This window comes from Pogonomyrmex barbatus, unplaced genomic scaffold (genome assembly GCF_055798465.1).
Source record: "Pogonomyrmex barbatus isolate J1 unplaced genomic scaffold, ASM5579846v1 scaffold5, whole genome shotgun sequence".
In the NCBI taxonomy this organism is placed as follows: Eukaryota; Metazoa; Arthropoda; class Insecta; order Hymenoptera; family Formicidae; genus Pogonomyrmex; species Pogonomyrmex barbatus.
In genome coordinates, this window is record NW_028297149.1 from 7,456,975 (window position 1) to 7,476,518 (window position 19,544).

At 31.0% G+C, this 19,544-nt stretch overlaps 2 protein-coding genes across 2 annotated transcripts; one reads left to right on the forward strand and one right to left on the reverse strand.

Annotated features, from left to right (window-relative positions):
* Positions 1 to 4,691: 4,691 nt before the first annotated feature.
* LOC105427219 (uncharacterized) lies at positions 4,692 to 5,919 on the forward strand. The gene is made up of 2 exons (XM_011638880.3): positions 4,692 to 4,856; positions 5,243 to 5,919. Exons 1-2 carry the CDS (start codon positions 4,803 to 4,805, stop codon positions 5,666 to 5,668), a joined length of 480 nt encoding a protein of 159 aa, XP_011637182.2. The 5' UTR covers positions 4,692 to 4,802; the 3' UTR covers positions 5,669 to 5,919.
* A 7,258-nt stretch (positions 5,920 to 13,177) lies between these two features.
* LOC105427244 (uncharacterized) lies at positions 13,178 to 15,010 on the reverse strand. Its single transcript, XM_089081718.1, has 2 exons — positions 14,351 to 15,010; positions 13,178 to 13,545 (listed from the first exon to the last, which is right to left on the reverse strand). Exons 1-2 carry the CDS (start codon positions 14,670 to 14,672, stop codon positions 13,385 to 13,387), a joined length of 483 nt encoding a protein of 160 aa, XP_088937844.1. The 5' UTR covers positions 14,673 to 15,010; the 3' UTR covers positions 13,178 to 13,384.
* Positions 15,011 to 19,544: the final 4,534 nt, after the last annotated feature.

Sequence of the window (19,544 nt, forward strand, 5' to 3'; positions counted from 1 at the left end):
TGATAATGGCTTTGAACGACGCGATATGTATGTGAGAAGCAGATTACGTGGATGATAGGAAAATGGGCGCGATCGTAACGAGAATAGATGGAAAACCAATGGTCGACCTCTTGAGATCGATAAGATGAAAATGAAATGATTGTGTCCATGGGAATAGTAAAATTATGAAAAATAACTATATAGTGAAATGTATCGTTCTATAAGTTAATCTACATTTTATTAATTTGTTTTAAAAAAATTTACTTTATCTAGTATCTGTTATATTTAATAATGACAATTTATAAAATTTTTGAAAAATGTACAAATAACCATACATATAGCATATAATATAAGAAATTGTTAAATATAATTTATAAACGCATTTAAGAGTAATTATGCGCTCTGATGTTTCCGGTTACCCAATTATAATAATTTAATGGACTGATTAATTTCTGCCAGCTTTTACTGGGATATTATTCTGGGATATTATTCTGCATGTCAATGCATTATGTCGTATTATGGGAAATTTCCACGTACTAACGAAATCCAGTCGGATTTATAATTCATACATTGCACAGATACAATACATATAATTTTAATATACGTAGAAACGTGTTAACTTATAAATCTTTAAATTAGTACTTTGTCATTAATTTTTTGTATAAATTATATTAAATTTATTAAATAAAAATTTATCAACTTTAATTAATTTTTATAAAATTAATTAAAATTGATTAAAATTTTTAATTAAATTTCTACTTTTAAAGTTCATGTACAATGAATCATTTTCCAGAGGTAAATTTTCAATGTAAAATAAATCCGTAACTATTGACATATTGATGTCCAAATGGCTACCATTCTTTTCAATTTAGTCTCAGTTTTCTACAGATAAAGAACGGTCATTAGAACGTTTGATATGTGTTTTGTGTGCCGTTGTAGAAAAAAAGAACTTGTTTTTCAAGTAAAAAGAAAAAAATTGTATTCTAGAGTATACGGAGAGTTAAATATTCTCTTTTATGTCTGTGACAACTGTTGTAACTACGGAAATAAAATATGCATTTGTATAATATTGCAAAATGTTTGAAGCTTTTTTGCATTGTTCTGAGTGTTATAAACATTTTACAATATTTCGACATTTGAGAAATTTTTTTATAGCTGATAGATATGATCGCAAATTTCGTACAAATTGTACGAAGAAGCTATAACTTGACGAGATTCAGTGTCATGGGACCATTAATCTTCGTCTGGCGCCATCCTTTGCCGTCAGATTAGGATCCTTCTTAGATTCTCCCTACATCTCTCGCAATGACGTAACGAAAAGGCAAACGCTAAAAGAGTCTCTTGACGAATATAAGCTCTTCGAAAGATAGTTGATTTAATATTAAAGTTAATATTACCACCGAGATTAAGTCTTGAATATTCAACGCTAATTAATACATGAAATTTTACATATCTTGACATTATGATAATAAAATTGAACGAATAATTAATTATGTCCTAAAAAATCTGATAATGTATGCATTTGTCTTTGAAATTTATTACGTTCTTTTATGATTAATGAAGTGAATTAATGAATATTAATTCACTTATTATGAATTATGATAAAATCATGCAAAAAAAATTATTTGTACGTCGGTATGAAAAATATGACAAATACAGATTAAATTAAAATATCATAATTAAATTACTGTAATACTCTAAAATAATTAAGAGTAAAGCATTCCGCATCAAAAATTTTGTTTGTTAATTATATTTAATTTTTTTCTTCTTCTCATTTTATTTTCAAGAATCTACGATACTTTCGAGCAAATAATCAATGTGGTTTTTTATGTCATTATTTACGTATAGCGACAGATAGAACAATTTTTTTGGCGAGTGTAAACAAATAAATTCGAATTTGGGCATTCGTTTGATGCTACATTTGTTATCGAGTTTATCGACATGCAGGCATGAAGTTAAAGATGTAATGAAACATTATCGGTGATGCCAATCGCGTTACAGAAAAACTCACGAATACCTCGAGTTGCGATCTTCTTTCGTGACTGCGATATATTGTTATCTCATGAAAGGTTTCAAACATGCAATCGCGCATGCAGCTTATCTTAAAGAATTTTAATAAAAATTCTTAAATTTTTAAACATTCACGCTTTTTGTTAAAAATAGAATACACATACATTTCATAGTTCTGAAATAATATGTGCAATTGGAATTATACATATTTATCAAATACTAATATTTTTGAATCATAAGTGTATTCAAAATAAAATGAATCAGAGATTCATTCGGAGAAATATCAAAGTATATACCAATTTTATCCCTTCCATTATTGTCCACCAGAATTTCCGGCGATAACCAGCAACGAGATATTATTTTCAAGCGTTCCATCCTGTGCATTGTTGACGGCAGCAATGCTGAGTGCATTAGAGCAAAGTGCATCAGGTCCGTTGCGTTATGCCATTATGAGGATTACCAGCGGGAAACGCCTCTCCTGTTTTTCTCCGTACCCGCGTAAAATTGTCTGGTTAAATGTATTTCATTGTTACCCCCGCGTGGTTTGTTGTCTCTGTGAACGTATGTGCACCGAGAAAAATACGTCGATATATACTACAGAATTGCTCGTTAGCTTTATGTGCTCTGCTGTAAGCGAGATCAAAAAATCACGAATATGTAACATCCACGTGAATGTTTTACCAATCCGCAATATTTATATATCTATAGGATGTTTTGAAACGTTGGCTAAAAACGGTCACGTTTAAATTGAATGACGAGTAATATTTCATTATTTATTGCTACTTCTAAAGCATGATTATCAATGAATGATTATCGTTATTTTTCATTTTATTTTGCATGACACGAAATACTTACTTAATCAAAAGTGAATTATTTATATATATATATATATATATATATATATAAATGAAATAATATAAGAGTTCTAAAGTTAGTTGAATTATTTAGAGATATTTCTAAATAATTTCAATTTTATCAATAATATTATTAATAATATCAAATAATGTATTTAATATTATAGAAATATTTAAAAGAAATGAGACAATTTTATTAAAGTTATTTTATTAAAGTATAGATCGTTTTATCTCAATACTTACTTGCTAAAAGCGAATAACAATACATAAATATTTTTTCGATAAAGAAACAATGAAAACAGATAAATAGGTTAATTAAACTTCTCATCTTAAATTAATAATTTTATAGCTAGCAAAAGTTATTGACGTCACATCGTTTAGCTGTCATTTGCATGTTTCGCAAGTCCGACGTTTTCTACGTAACTGTCTTTGTTTCTCACGTCATCATTATAATGCTAAGATATTCGGTAATAATGCTGCAAATGCAATCTGATACTGAACAAATTCTAGTATTCATGTTGATATCATGTTGATATAATGCAACATCACTTAACATAAGCTTGGTTTTCACATATTGATTGGGCAATTTGCTACATATAACATATTAAATGCTTAACTATTGTACATCGTATTTAGTCATCAGTATCAATATTTATTATTTATGATTTAATAACTTTAAGACATAAATGTTTTTCATACATGCCAAAGAAATATTATATTATAATATATAAAATAACACTGGTTATAAAAAGTTATAGTACAATAAAATGTTGAATGCTGTTAGAATTACATAGTTTATGCATATCTGATTGCATTTCTGATTAAATCGACGAATTTTTTTTTAATAAAAACAATTTTATTACTTACAATATTATTATATACCATTTTTTACATTTGTGCAATATTAAGTACTTTGATAATTAAATAAAGTATATGTAATCTTTTGTACGTAAAATAATATTAAACTATCTCTTTGTGATTCGCAATCTTTATTAAAATAACATGCATTTCCCATTATTGAATGATAATTAACTTCATAATGATATGATGAAACTCTGCATGTATGTGTTGCTACAAATATGTAATATTTCTCATTATTTTCAATTTAGGATTTAAGAGAGAAATGTCTCTTTACGCGCGGTGAACTGTGCGCTGAGCTGCATGCTTATAGAATCACAAAATGCGAGAGAGAGAGAGAGAGAGAGAGAGAGAGAGAGAGAGAGAGAGAGAGGGGACATAATCAATTTTGTCCCAATTAAATTTTACAATAACCGAGAGCTTCCAAATGTTATATACGCCGCGAGGTTGACAATTATGTCGTTTAGTACGTCGACGTATTAAAATTCTATTTTGCTTGCTTTGCAAGAATAAATTAGAAGGATAATTTAGAAAAGTTATTGATTTCATGTTTTATAATACAACGTCGTCTGTTTATTAAATAAATTGTTATAATGATTTTATTGTGTAAATTTTCTAAAGCAAGTTAAAAAATATGAAAAATATTTTAAATATGATAATTATATACAAAACTATTTATGAAGATAATGTTAGTATTAAACTTTTATTTCAATCGTGTATATTTTAGCTTACAGTCAATTAATGTACTTAAATTTGATCCGATTTTATTTCGCATACGTGGACGTATTTCAAGGACAGGTTGAAACGTGAGATCGTTGCATATGAAACCGATTGAGATCTTTTTTTGTTTATGTTATCGCATGTATATTACAATCGCGCGGATCCACAACTGATAAATACTGAGACGAGACATATCAATGTTTAAAGACATTTGGAGATACGAATTTGGCACGAAGAAATACAGTCTCCGTGTATAAAAGAGCACCGTCAAATGAAACAATTAGTTGTACGCAATTAACAATTCAGTACAAGTATTGAACTCGTGCGAATCTCGTCGAATTAGTGTTTATATAAGACACTATTTAAGTTTAATCTTTCACCATGGTTCAAAGTCACGTCGTTTCTGCAATATTTCTGATACTTATTTCTGCAAATGTACGTAAATATATATATATATATATATGATATTCTATAAAAAAAATCCCTTGAAAGTACAAAAAAATTCCTTGAAAATTAAATTGGTAAAGTTATATTTTAATAACATATTCAAATACGTATTGCTTCACGTAAAAGTAACAATAAGTATTATTAATGTGTTATTATTGTATTAATTATAAAATTCTATTACTCTATTAACTCTATTATTAAAAAAGAATTCTAATTAATATCATATATAATTTATATTATTGTCTGATATATTTTCTGATTTAATATATATTATACATAATTGTAATTACATAACGTGCAATATATAATATTGTATTTATATAAATTTAATTTAACATTTTATCAATTGGTAATATTTGATATAATTATTATAGGCAATACAAGGTGGAGTAATACCATCGCCATTCCTCCAGGAGGATTTTTTTCCCAATTTCGTGGACCTTCTAAGTTTGTCGAGAATTGGCGACTTATCTCATAATGTTGCCTCATCAGCGGCTACTACGGCATCACATGCTTATGACGGCTTCAGAACGTACCTTGACAACTTCCGTACCGGTTTTGGCGAACGTATACAAATTCCACCTAGGTTTGCTTTATTGAACCGCTTCGTCAATCAAGGATTTTTCCCGGGTCTTACAGACCCAACAATTGTGGGTGGAGCCACGGATGTCGTTACAACCGGAGTTGTTCCTACTAGTGGCCGTTTGGTAGCGCCAGGTCTTTTAGACAATTACAGAGGCCGCCTTGGTGGTGGTGCTACTTCCGCTGGTGCAGCATCAAGTTCGGTTGCATCCGGCTAAGCGTTAAGCTTGCGATCCGTTTTAGAAAGTCACTGAAGCTAAAACATTACATTTATTCAGTTCAATATGCATAAATATTCAATTTGCACAATGTTCTTAACATACTTATTAATATAATAAGTTTGATTAAGCAAAATAATAAAATACAATAATTTGGAATAACATGTAATTTCATTTATTTGTAAATTATACAATAGTTATAAAATATTTGTTTTTTGTCAAAAAAATAAAAGATTATATTTTTATTGATATATTTTGGAGATATTATTAATCATATGGCATACATATTTTTTATCCTATTTTAATCAGCTATCCTTTAATTCACCTTTAATTTATTTGTTATTTTTATGTGGCAATAGCAATACAATTTTTTAAAAAAATTTATAAAAGAACTAAACAATCATATATATCATGGCATAAATATATATTACGTTTAATACTGGATATGTAGTCTAAATGACAAGAAAAATACATGAGTATCGTTGAACACGCTACGTCAATGACAGATAATATTCATTGTACTGAAATTATAAAGTAACTTTACTCATTTATTTATTTCTGCCGTAGTACAGATATATTTAATGATAAAATTTGATAAATTTTCTTTTTTATATTTAAAAATATGATTTATGTGCTATATACAATAAATTTATATATATGTATATGTATGTATGTATATATGTATATTGCTACGACCTGTTTAAATTAATTTTAATTTGTACGTTTTGCTCCAACGCACATCAAAGATAAAATTTTACATAATAGAAGAAATTTTATGCTGCTTTTATTTATAACAGTTGAAAGGAATACAAATTTGAAAGACACAAACAATCTTAGAATCACGTTCAAAATTGTAAACGCACAAAGTAATTAGTAAGTTTTAAAATAATTATTTAATAAAAATAATCTCAACAATTGAATTTTTGGTGTAGTATTTACATTGCTTGTATGATAGACTTGTATAACATTTCTATTCAACCTATATGCTAATCATGCTGCTTACAAACATTGTAATCAAATTTAATAAATTATTATACGATTTTACAAATATTATATATAAATATTATTTGATTTATTGTTACTTTGTTGTAGTCAATCTTGCAAATAACAAATTATAGATAAACTGTATGATATTAAATGATAAAAGTTTATCTTTTTTCCAATTTTTTATGACACATAAGAAATTTTAAGTCGTAATTAGCAAAAATGTTGCAACAGTAGATGACAATTAAAACAATTACAACAAATTGTGTCTTTTCAATAATAACAGGTAAAAAAATAATCATAGTGATAAGACTTATCGCTGTCTATTGCTGTTTTACTATTCTTGCATGAGTCATTTTTTGAAACATGTTTCAATTGTAAATATTTATACTATTATTATTATAAATATGTATTTAACATTTCCGTTATTCATTTCGTACCTAAAAACTTTTTTCTTATTAAAAATTTTCTTACTAAAAATCAGATACAATAACTTTTTCAACTATCAGAAAGATACGGAAAATTTAAGAAAATTATTACTAATGTGGAAATATTGATATTAGAATGATTACCTAGATAGAGTCGATACATATTAACGGAACAATTGCCATTGTCAAATGCAATTTTAATTCCAATAACTTTCATTGTTAGCACACTCCCTACGACACGATCAAATTAATAGTTGAATAGAATTACTTGAATGCTGAGAATTTCTATTTAGCAGAATCGGAACCAGGCATCGAATCTTTAATTACAGCATTTCTCCAATAGCATTATTTCCATACTAAACGTTTCTCGAGAATATTTTTATATTTTGTTTAATATTTTCCGTTATAAGTTGCAATTCTATTTAATTAGTAATAGAGTAAGGATTCTTTTTTGACATATAATTATCACCATTCAAAAAAGCAAGTTTAGACAAGTTTCTTAGCATTGGTGAATATATGTATATATAGAATAGAAAAGCTGATTGAAATATAATGCCACCGCTATTACCTATAATGTTCGACGATGGTCCTACACACGGATACTCGAATCGCAATCACAGTTAGAGCACGTACCGCAGAAATTCACCTATATTGCTTACACAGAACACTAAATGTATCTATCGGCAGACGTTCGACTTTTCAATATCAATAAAAGAAAAATAAACGTTAATATAGCCGCAACAAATAAAAAATCTTTTATTACAATTTATGTTTTTTATGTTTTTTATGTTTTTTATGAAGCAGACTATGCAGAATAGGAGGAATTTAATAAATTTTATTGATTATGAAAAGTTTTTTGAAACTTCGATGAGTAAAATGAGTTTAAAAAGATGAATATTTATCGAGCTGATTTTTATTTTTAAATAATTTAAAGTCAACTATCGCAATAAAAATATTATATTCAGAAAAATTAATGCGAGTAACAAATTCGATAATTTTATCAAATAATTATTTCAACTTAAAGAATTAAGTATGTAAAGGTAAACATCATTTTGTGTATATATGACAGTATATATAACATGACAGTATATATGACATGTTGTTGTTCGTGCAAAATCATGCAAGTAATTCAGACGTATTGCTGAATGCGTCATAAATCAATCTATTTCCAATCGGATCGTATCATTTCGAGGGCATAATCACATCGAGCCGAGCGTATCATCGTCGGCTACTATCACTGTACGTTCATTCCCATTTCCCATGTCAGCACGTCGAGTGATTTGAGAACAATATCAACGATGCATCCGTCCCGGCCAATGAGAACGGATACAGAGTTGCGTGTACGCGAATTTGCATAACTCGGTTCGTTGCGGACGTGTGGTGCATGGATAGCTCGACGGTTGGCGTTGTCGTTGCGACTTTAGTAGCGTTATCATGCAGTCCTCTTTTCTGGAACCGGAAAAAAAATGATTCGCGACAAAAAAAGTAAAAATGTTGCTACCATCGTTATGCATTAATTTATGCGGGCAAAGCAACGCTTGCACGCTTTTGCATTAGGTTTTTAATAGTCATCCAAATCAGGTACATGAAAGTTGAGGTTGCTATAAAAATCCAAAAGAATTTTTATAGTAACTCATTACTTATTTTAAATGCGAAATGACCAGCAGCAACATTTATTCAAAAACAGATCGATGCAACTCGATTCATATTTCACGAGTGACACAAAAACGCATTACGGACTAGTAGATTAAACTTTTCTCATCAAGCACGCCGCGACGACTACTTCCGACATAACAAGCTCCCCTTCGACCACTCGGTTGATGAAGTACAATAAAGTTGCTCGCGCTTACGGGCAACTTCAGCGACTGTATTTCCACAGTGACTTTTTCAATCCTCTTTCGTAGATTTTCCACGGATTGCCAGTTGCAATCTCACCGATTTTCTCATAAGCAATTCCTTTCATTGTAGTCTTTACTTACAGGCAATCTTTAATAACGAGAAAGAAAAGTGATAGTGTTAAAATATGTTTTGTTTATTCCTAAAACGTTAAAGTAAATGTTAGAAAAAACTTTAAACCTATGTTATTCTGTATAATTCTGATTGATAAAAAGTTTATCAAAACATTTTAAAAACTAAGTTTGAAGATATGTATGGTAAATAACAAAAACTATTTTTGTATGTATATGTAACAAATATATTTAGTAAGATATGTTTGCTATAACTCACATGATACATGATTGAGTAGATGAGTTTGCAGAAACTTTTTAAAAAATGTTTAATGCACCTTAATATACCTGTAATAAAACAAAAAATTAAAAAAAGTAATTTGAATTCCAATAAATGCACTTAATTATACACAATATAATTTCAATTTAATAAGATTACTATAAAATAAAAGAATATTTTTTGGATGTTTAATTTATATCTATGCAATAGCTTGAAAAAGTATTTGAAGTAGCCGATAAAGAATTCAATTCTTATTGAGACATCGCTGAGTCGTCTATGTTTTTTACGAGTGCACTTTCATTGCTGCACTTCACTAGACGGATTTGACCATAATTTCATTAGCAAGCGCAGCTATTGGTGCGACTATTACATCCGTAGATTCAGCCACTTGAAATTGCAATACATAATTTGCCGAGGTTTTTATTTATATCAAATCTACTATTTTATTTAACTCAAATTTACGACAAAAATAGTTTTTGTATCTGATACAAATTTAACTCTTCGGATTATTTGGGACTATCAAAAGTTGTCATCTGTGACAGAAAGATATTGTATACAATAGCTGTAATATCTATAGCGGACCTGTTAACAGAAGACTCAATTATTGTTGCTAAATATGGAAAAAGTTTATTCACAGTCATGGGACTTGCAATGGATCCAAATATAGCTGTAAAATTTGCTACGGATCAGGCAATGATCACGGAAGGCAAAATTGGTGCAACCACAGCAGTCGCAGGTGCAACAGGTCTTGTAATTTGGCTGTGCCATTTCCTAAAGTACCCAGGACTACGCCATTACGTCCCAAATCTCAATCGATAGAGTGAAGTTGATGTTTCAGATTGACTGAGATGACTATATATAGTGGCGATTAAAAATTTATGATATAAGAAGACATCAAAATTGTATAGTTGTCTTGTTAGTATAAAATTGTTGCTTTCGATAGCATAATAAATTTCATCGATGTAATCTTAAATTAGATAAAAAAGTAATAAAATATTAGACATTTCTTAATTAAAAATTAAAAAATCAAACTTTGTAGATTTTATAATTAAAAATTCTTATCTTTGCAAAGCTCGGCTTCATATGATTAAGAAGTTGTAACAAAAATTTAACAGTTCAGTTTTCGTAGAAAATCATTGAGAGTGCATATAAGAAATTAAAATGCAAAAGAGAGATTATGATATACAATAATTCGAATCTGTCATCACTATTTCTAATATTATTCAAAAATATTACTTGAAAACGTCTTATGTTAAACAAGTTAAATAGAAAGATTTTGAAAATAAAATTTTTAAATTTTAGAATAAAATTTTTAATAATGCCGTAATGTTAAAACAATAATTAATGTGTATGTTAAACAATAATTTAAGTATTTTAGAGCACGATATTCAGTAAACATTCTTCTCTCGCGTTTCTAATTCAACAGTTTTGTTAGCATACATTAAGTAAATATATATATATATATATATATATATATATATATATACATATATATATATATATATATATATATATATATGTATATATTGTTTCAAAAAACGTTTAATATTTATTTATTTATTACTATTTTGTTTTGTTTCTTGCAGATAATATCAGTTAAATTAAGAAAAGGTAAAAGAAGAGTTCTTTAAAATAGCTTCCTTGAAACATATTATAAGTTTTATTTGTTACATATTCAATTGTTATATAATTAATACAATTTTTGTACAATAAATACATTTTAAAAACTAAAATTATGATTTTTCAATCCTTTCAGATCATATTTTCCTGCATAATAATGATAGTAGCCACTCAAGAGCCTCCTATAGCTGCTCATAGAGCTGTTATAGCTGCTCCTATATCTGTTGTTGGAGATCATTCTATTACAAATTCAGAAGAGAACGACGATGGCATGTAAACGTAGATGGTACATGCGTTACGTGCAGCACATAAATAAACACACACACACACACACACACACACACACACACACACACACACACACACACACACACACACACACACATCCGCGCGCACCACATGCACACGCACACATATTATAAAGAATGCATTCATTATTAACTGATTATCTTGCATTTTTTTCTATAGGAATGGGAAGAAGTGAATGAAGATCTACTAAGCAGATTTTCAAGATATCAGTACAGATTTTTAAAAAGTTTATTTTAACTTGAGTTCTATGACTATTTAAGCAAATGTTACTTTTTGCGTTTAATTCTTCACAATCCAGAAATATGAAAATTAACCGACTACTAATCTTTTATTATAAAATATAATTATGTCTTCACAATCTGTTTAAATATTTATAATAAAATAATGTCTGTAGACATTATGTTATATTAGATGATGGTTAATTGTAAACATTAAATGAAGAATTCATGAGCATAATATTTTTTTAAAGTTTATTTTATACTATATAATAAAACTATTATTATTTACTCCATTATTACTTAAAATGAATGCAAAAAATGTGCAAATTTTATATAGTCACGTGCATGTGTATCATTAATATAGTTTAATATTAAAGTGAATGGGACAGAATTAAGAATGAGTCAGCAATGCTGAAACTTATCTAAGTGTGTTTTCCAATTGTTAAAATTTATTTCGTTAAAATTTAATACCTTAAAAATTATTTTACGTACGTTTTTATCTATAATATATTTCTTATGAACAATAACATATGGTTCAATTCGTATAAAAAAGTTATATCATTTAATTCGTAAAATAATGCTAAATATAGCATTCAGTTATAATTATAATGCATGTCAATATTACAATCATAAATCAATAAGTGCTTTAAAATAGAAATACATATCATAAAAAAATATATTAGATAATATTATTTATCTATCTGCTATAAAATTAATAGTTTTCTATATTATTTAGATACGGATAAAAAATTAAAAAATTTTAAGAAAAATCAGTTATTTTATTGACAATTTTTATTAATTTTATTGTTATTAATGTACGCCGAATGTTTGCTTGCATACCTCTTTTATTTTATCATAGACAGTGCCTACAAAAAGACTTCAATTTAATTCGCTTTTATAAGAATTTATACGTATTTATTGAACAAAACTATGTTTCTTCAAGAGAGTAGAATCTTTAAATTGGTAGTACGCGTAGACGCGTGAATGTTGCCATCATTTTCGCAGCCGCAAAAGGTAGATGGAAAATATGAGCTCGTGGACGATGATGCGCCAGCGTCATTATAACGCGATGCCTTGCATTCATCTGACCGTGATTGAAAACGGAGATTAAAGGACGGGTATGCGCAGAATGTCGCGGCGCGAATGTGCATCAAGCAGCCGAAGTGAAAAGGGAAATGCTTCGGTATCCACGCGAACGCCCATTCCCTTTACGCGGGAGAATGCGGCTGATTGGTATAGCATTGAGGCAATTTCCGACAATTATCGAAGAAGGTGGACGGGTATCGTCGCGCAATAGAGACCTCGGCACCAATGGTGGTACAATGGACCGCGAAATAGAAACCGTCGACCGGTCCCGATTAGCTCCTAAGGAAGTATTATACTTGCCAGAACAATAGATCTCGGCATTTGAATTTTATTTATTTACCAATACTACTATTATACTTTGCATAAGCTTTCGAAAAGAAGCGAAAAAGATTTTATTCCTTTAATATAGTTTGCTTTTAATCAATTTCAATATTATCTATAACAAAATATTAAAGAAGCGTCAAAATTGTATTTTAGTAAATTAAAAAGTATTATTTTTTGATAATCTTTCCATTTTAATATTTAGAAGAATATTTTATTTTAGAAATGATAGATTTTGATAAAGTTATCTTATGCATATAAATTTACTATTAGAAATGAAGGTAAGAAAAAATGCAATAGGCAAAAGTTTCGTTCCAGAAGTGCCATACGTTTATTATTATTATTATATATAACGTTATATATACGAAACTTTGTTATGTACATATATAAGAGATAGAGCAATGAGAAATACGCCGAATGACGAAGATCGTGATACAGATCGTGATGCAGATTATGAATGAGATTGCAGGCATCTAAGAGATCAGTCGCGGAGGTCCATGGTCCATATTGCCGGGTGAAGTGAATTACCAATGTCCAGGCGCATATCCACGAACGATACCACCTAATCCGGCGTGTCCAGCAGCGATGCTACCAGATGGACCAGCGATCAAAGCTGGAGCCGCGATAGGTCCGGCGAGAGCCGCTGGACCTACAGCAGGACCAGCAAGCACTGCTCCATATGGACCTAAGAAGTAAAAAAATTAGTTCACTATTTAAGGTACAAATAATAATGTTATTTTTAACGTTCTAGACACGAAGTAATATTTCGTTAAACAATAATTTTCTTTGTGCTCATATTTAACACAAATTAGTCATCAAATTAGTTAAATTATTCTGTCTATTTCGTGTATGCGCGCGCGCGCGCGCGCGCGCGCACACACACACACACACACACACACACACACACACACACACACACACACACATGTATAATTATAACTAAAATAATATATTTTTCTACAGAGAAAATTTAGTTATTAGAATCATATATCAAATTTATTTAGAATAAAGTTTAAAGTTAAAATATAAGACAACATGCGAATTAAATTTCGTCATACAAAAAGTATTATCAAATAAAAAATTACAAAATACATTTTTTTAGATCAAAGAGTAAATTTATTAAAACGTGAATGAAACAAAGAAGATTTTATTACTTTTGTAAAAATAAAAAAAAATAAATTTATATTGAAATATAGATTCACTACATAATAATAAACGTTGGCAACGTTATATTGAAATAATGTTCTAGTAAAATAATATATGCCTTGTAATTGATCGATTAATTATCAAAATCATGCTCGTATCATACAATATCTCTTTATATTCCAAACTGAAAATTCATATTTAAAAATTTTTTAAATAAAACCTTTTCGAAACGACGAAATCTTAATATCAATAATATCTGTTACGTTATTAAAATTCATTGTCGTTTTTCTATAATAATAACGTTTATTAATTATCTTATAATAATAATATTTATTATTGCTTACCATAAGCTGGCCATCCCAAAGCTGGTGCCGCATAGCCAAGAGCCGGGCCAGCTATCGCCGTTTGTCCAGCAACACTACCGGAAACGATCGACGGTCCAGCCACAGCACCAGTAACAACGGCACCCCCATCGACCGCTCCGGATAGGCGGGCGGGTCCAACCACCGGCCCGGCGAGGGCGGACGGTCCGTTAGCGGGACCTGTAAGGGTCGCGGGCCCTAAAATCGGTCCGGCTAGTGCGGCACCATGGCCCAAATAACCTGACGGTGCCGCGGTTGCCACCGACAGAGCCGCTACGAAGAGAATCGCGACCAGGGTGCACATGACGAAGAGGGAAACGATTGATGGTTACTAGCTATAATAAAATTTGTCTCGATGGCTGAGGTGGATGTGGCTGCTGTCGACCGGTGTCCACCACGCTTTTATAGGGGCATTGTTTCCTCGAACGGGCCCCCCAACGCTCCCGCCAACCCCAAGGGCGGGGCACAGGACACGCCAAACATTCTTCGCGAGTTAAACGCACGGTGACAATGTTTCGTTGATTTATCGGCATTAAGTCAGTCACGGTGTTAGTGACATTAGAGTACACCTAACGTTTCACCTCGCCGCAAATCTAGTTATGTCTACTCGAGGGTCACGCTCGTGCTCCATTTCAACGCATCCGTTTATGGTCTCGTACGTTACATTATGCCTCGGTTTACTCGCGCAATCAATAGACATACAACAATAGACTAAATCGATGCCTTGGAATAATATTTACTTCTGTACTACAGTTCGCTAGCGTATAATGTGATTGACATTGTATCAACTTGTTCAAAAGAGAATGGCAGGATTCTTACCAACGGTATTTAGTGTTTTGATTTCTAAAAATTTTATTATTTTTCATTATCTTATTGGTTTATTTTATTGGTCGTTTTAAAAACACATATAAATAATAATGAGAGCATTGTGTGAAAAAAATATACACGAGGCTATCAAATAAAATGTATTATTTAATATCAAGATGCGTTTCGTAACGCTTTTCGAGAAGTATTAAAGGATAAGATCATGGCTACTCATTGCGAGCATCCAGTCATCAATGACCTTGAGACTAAAGACGATTCACGTATCCTATGCATGTCTTCTTCCTGCTTTCTCTCTGTTCGTAGGCGAGCACGCGTCTATCGCCATTAACGATTCCATTGCGTTGTATCGCACATTTGTCTAAGCGAGGCATGGATTGCATTGCCTACGCATCATCCGGGCTTTGCAGATTGTCGCCAGGAATGAGGGCTCTATTGTTGTCGGATACGAGTGTGCGTGTCCGGGTGCGACGATACCATCAAGTTCGTGGTAGAGGATCGCAGTGCTAGGGATCCTTTGCAGCTCTATCATCAGACGTCATGCACAGCCTCGAACGCAAAGATGACTGTTGATTGAGCAATACGGAAACTCTTTTATCGCTTTTTCTATCGTCATCCCGTCTATTGAATCAGAAAGTTCAAAAGAACTGCATCTGACGTGTCTGAACGTGAAAAACGACAAATATAAAGTTTATTAACTTGGACATTTCGTCAATTTTCTTCATTGTAATTTCTTTCATCTCAAGAAGACGGGAAGTGCATTGTGTATCTTATATTATAACGTATATCAATAATTTTCAAAGTTTCTTGGTTACCAAATCATTTTTACACACATAGAATTTGGCGAGATTCCAGCACCGTATCTTTTCTAGAATGCAATTTTACTTTTTATTAATCAAACGAGATGTCTAATGATCGATGAAATATGTCAAAGCGTTCGAATTTTTATTTGTTTTATTTGTTAATATTTCATCATATCAAATTTATAGTTTTGCGTTACCTTTGTAACTATTATCACGAGCATGGCGTCATTCTCATATAGAATAATCTGTAAACTAATTCTATAAAGCACGTCACTGTAACGATGTTGTTGACAATGGCATACAGTACTCTACTTAGTTATCAAAGCATATTTGAAATGCGAGTGGCCGAGTAGATTTTTGGCTACATATCTATGTATCCTGATATCGCTTTCAACTGGTTTATGATTACAAAGCACGAAACGTGACATAAAGGGATTATCAAAGTTGCTTACAGGCGTACATATCATGTACATATCGCGTACATTAACGGATTATTATTCGGCTAATGCATCAGACGAGCAGGGCTACAATGTTACACGTTTTCATCACGGTGATGATTGCTATCGCTGTATATTTAGCTTTGTACATCATCAATCATCGAACATTGCCAAGTGAGTTCCACTTCAAGCGTTGTAGAATATGATGGCCTATCGTATTCAATGTAAAAATTTTCAATGTGCACGAAATTCAGATTGATTGATCGTGAGTTCAAATTATTTGTCTGCCAAATGCAATAGATTGCTCTATTCTGTTCTGTCAAATCGCCATTTTTTTCCCCTTTTTGTTTTACAAATATATCTCTTTGCAGTAATACACCTATTTTCTTTTTACTTTATTTTACTTCTTAGTAGTACATCTCAACAATCATTATTTTAACATCATTACATATCGACTTTTTCTATTGATTTCTTCGCACAATTTTCAGCTATATTTTTACCATGGCATTAAATATCGTGCGATTTATTATAGAATTGATTTACAATACCATTCAAGGAGATCCTTCCCTTCCATCTCCAACACAATCGCGACTTCGGATCGCCAATAAACATCTCGAGTCGCGAAGGTGATAAAATCAACTTCTTGAATCATTGTTCACCCCTACTCGTTTGGGCGCGGTCGCGATTTCTGGCTCCGTTCGAGGTTGCGTGTATTTTCAATCCGATTGATCGAGCTTTCCTTCTTTCCCCCCTCTCTCTCTTTCTCTCTCTTTTTTATTTTTTTTTTTCTTCAAATGTTGTCACACGGGTCCAAAGCGAGTATAGAACGAAGGAGCCCCACCTTGATCCCGTCGCAAGTTCGCCATCCTATGTATCCGCCCCGTATTCCGGGGCTATAAAAGCTCACTTAGCATCAACTTGCACGACAATGTTCCTTCGTGATGGCTAACGGAAAGTCGCTGCACCGAATCGCAATAGTCTCCGTCGTCATCGGACGACACGCTAGGCGCTGGTCAACCAGTTGCATTAACGAGAGTAAAAGAAAATTCTATTATATCGACGCGATCCAGATGTGACAAAGCGGCGATAGTCCCGCGTAACTTCCGCCCCGGAACTTTCCGGTAAAGAGACCTCCACAACCGCTTGGCGCTTGAAATATTTACAATTCAAGGTGAGTCGTATTTTCATGAAAAATACAAAACAGTTGTAACATACCATAGTACACTAGGTAGATACTTGACGTGCGTATATATTTTCTCGTGATTTAAATGTTCCACATTTTCAAAGAATTTCGCTAGAAAAATATACACACATATATTTATTTTACTGTTTTAACAATAAATTTGAGATTTTTGTGAATATAATCGCGTTAAATTGGTAATGAAAAATGGCGTGGAATTAACGTTTTAATATTTTTAACTATGTACGTGGCAACGTTGTTCCGCTCAGCAATTACAAAAATAATTATTACGCGCTACAAGCCTCTTACGAAAATTACTTGATTGCAATATCCATTATCAAAAAACTTCAATAAATAAAAGTTGTTTTTACAAATAATAATTTTGCAATTAATTGTTATCCGTACGATTTTACCATCAGCAATTCGATTTTAAAATGTTTCATGTGAAACATTTTAATCTCGCGATTAAATATATGTATAAATCTACGCATGTATTATTTGTAGTAATTAAAAATTTGGAAATACTAAATATTTATTCAATTAATATTTAATTTCGCGTTCTGCAAAGATTAATATATTATTTTTGACTCTCTGTAGGCATTCGAAATGAAGTGCGTCACTCGCGGATCTGCGTTACGACTGTCGAAGGATCTATCGATCGACCTTGCGCGATCTAGCAGCAGCTCTGCGATTCAACCCGTTAACGATTTTTTATGCACACCCTATTCGCCTCATTATTATCGGCCACGCCTCGCGTCATTTTCGCCTAGTCGTTGTATAATAAAAAAGGGAAGGGAGAGAGAGAAGGAGAATGAGTTTGCAAAGAGAAAACAATCCGGCTTTCTTGCTTTATGTTCTCTCCAGATCGATCTCCGCAGGAATGCTACCGGCTATCCGGTAGCTGACGACGATCGGTCTCGGTCGTAACTCTGACCTGCGACAAGACTCGTGATTTATGGAGGCAACAAAGACGAATTCACACGCGGCACCCGTCGTTTTCAAACCCTTATAAATGCGTCTCGCAGAAAACGTGAGTACAATGACGTTTTGTCAGGGTTGCTAGACGTATAGTCGATACGTATGACGATCTATTCAAACTACGTGCAAATTACGCGAACTAGTTTGCCTTACCTTTCTTTCTCAGCTCCCAACTCGGTATATTATAATTTTGGTTATTTAGTGATGTTTTAATTACTTATATTCATTCAAGTATCAAATACGATATACGTTGAAGTCTGTTTATAAATATTTAATAAAATAAGATTATTTCAAATTTTTTAAATATAATAAATTAATTTTATGTAATTTATAAGTTTCATTCGGAAGGAAATATTTTAAAAACTACAATGTATTTTCTTGAAAAATACTGAATTTTTGCAAATTTTAGAACATTCAAGAAATCTCTTTATTGAATGCAAGATGCATTATGTATTTAATTTTTTCTAAAGCAAAGTTGTATAGAGGGAAAGTCAGTCCTTCCAGTTGTTTTACGTTAAAACTTATCTACCTCATTAGTTTACATAGCTTTAATATTAAATGTTATCTCATCTCAGATTTAAGTAAAATTATTCAGATGTATTATCTTATAGGCAAGTAATGAATTAAAATATTTATTTTATTAGTATAATTTTATTGTTACATTAAAATGTATCTACATTAAAAATATAAATGCGTATAATTAAATAAAAACTTCTAAGAATATGAGACATAACATGTAAGATTTAAAATCAATAAAATAATTTGAAAACGGAACAAGATCATATTGTCATTAATTTAAAATATCTCATTCATTTAAATGTCCTAAATTATCTTCATCTTCTTTCATTTTTTTTTCATTATACATAGTGTCTAAATCTTATTCATATATTATTAGGGAAATCTTATTCATATATTATTAGAGAAGGAATTTAAATTAGCATGACGTAATAATCGTG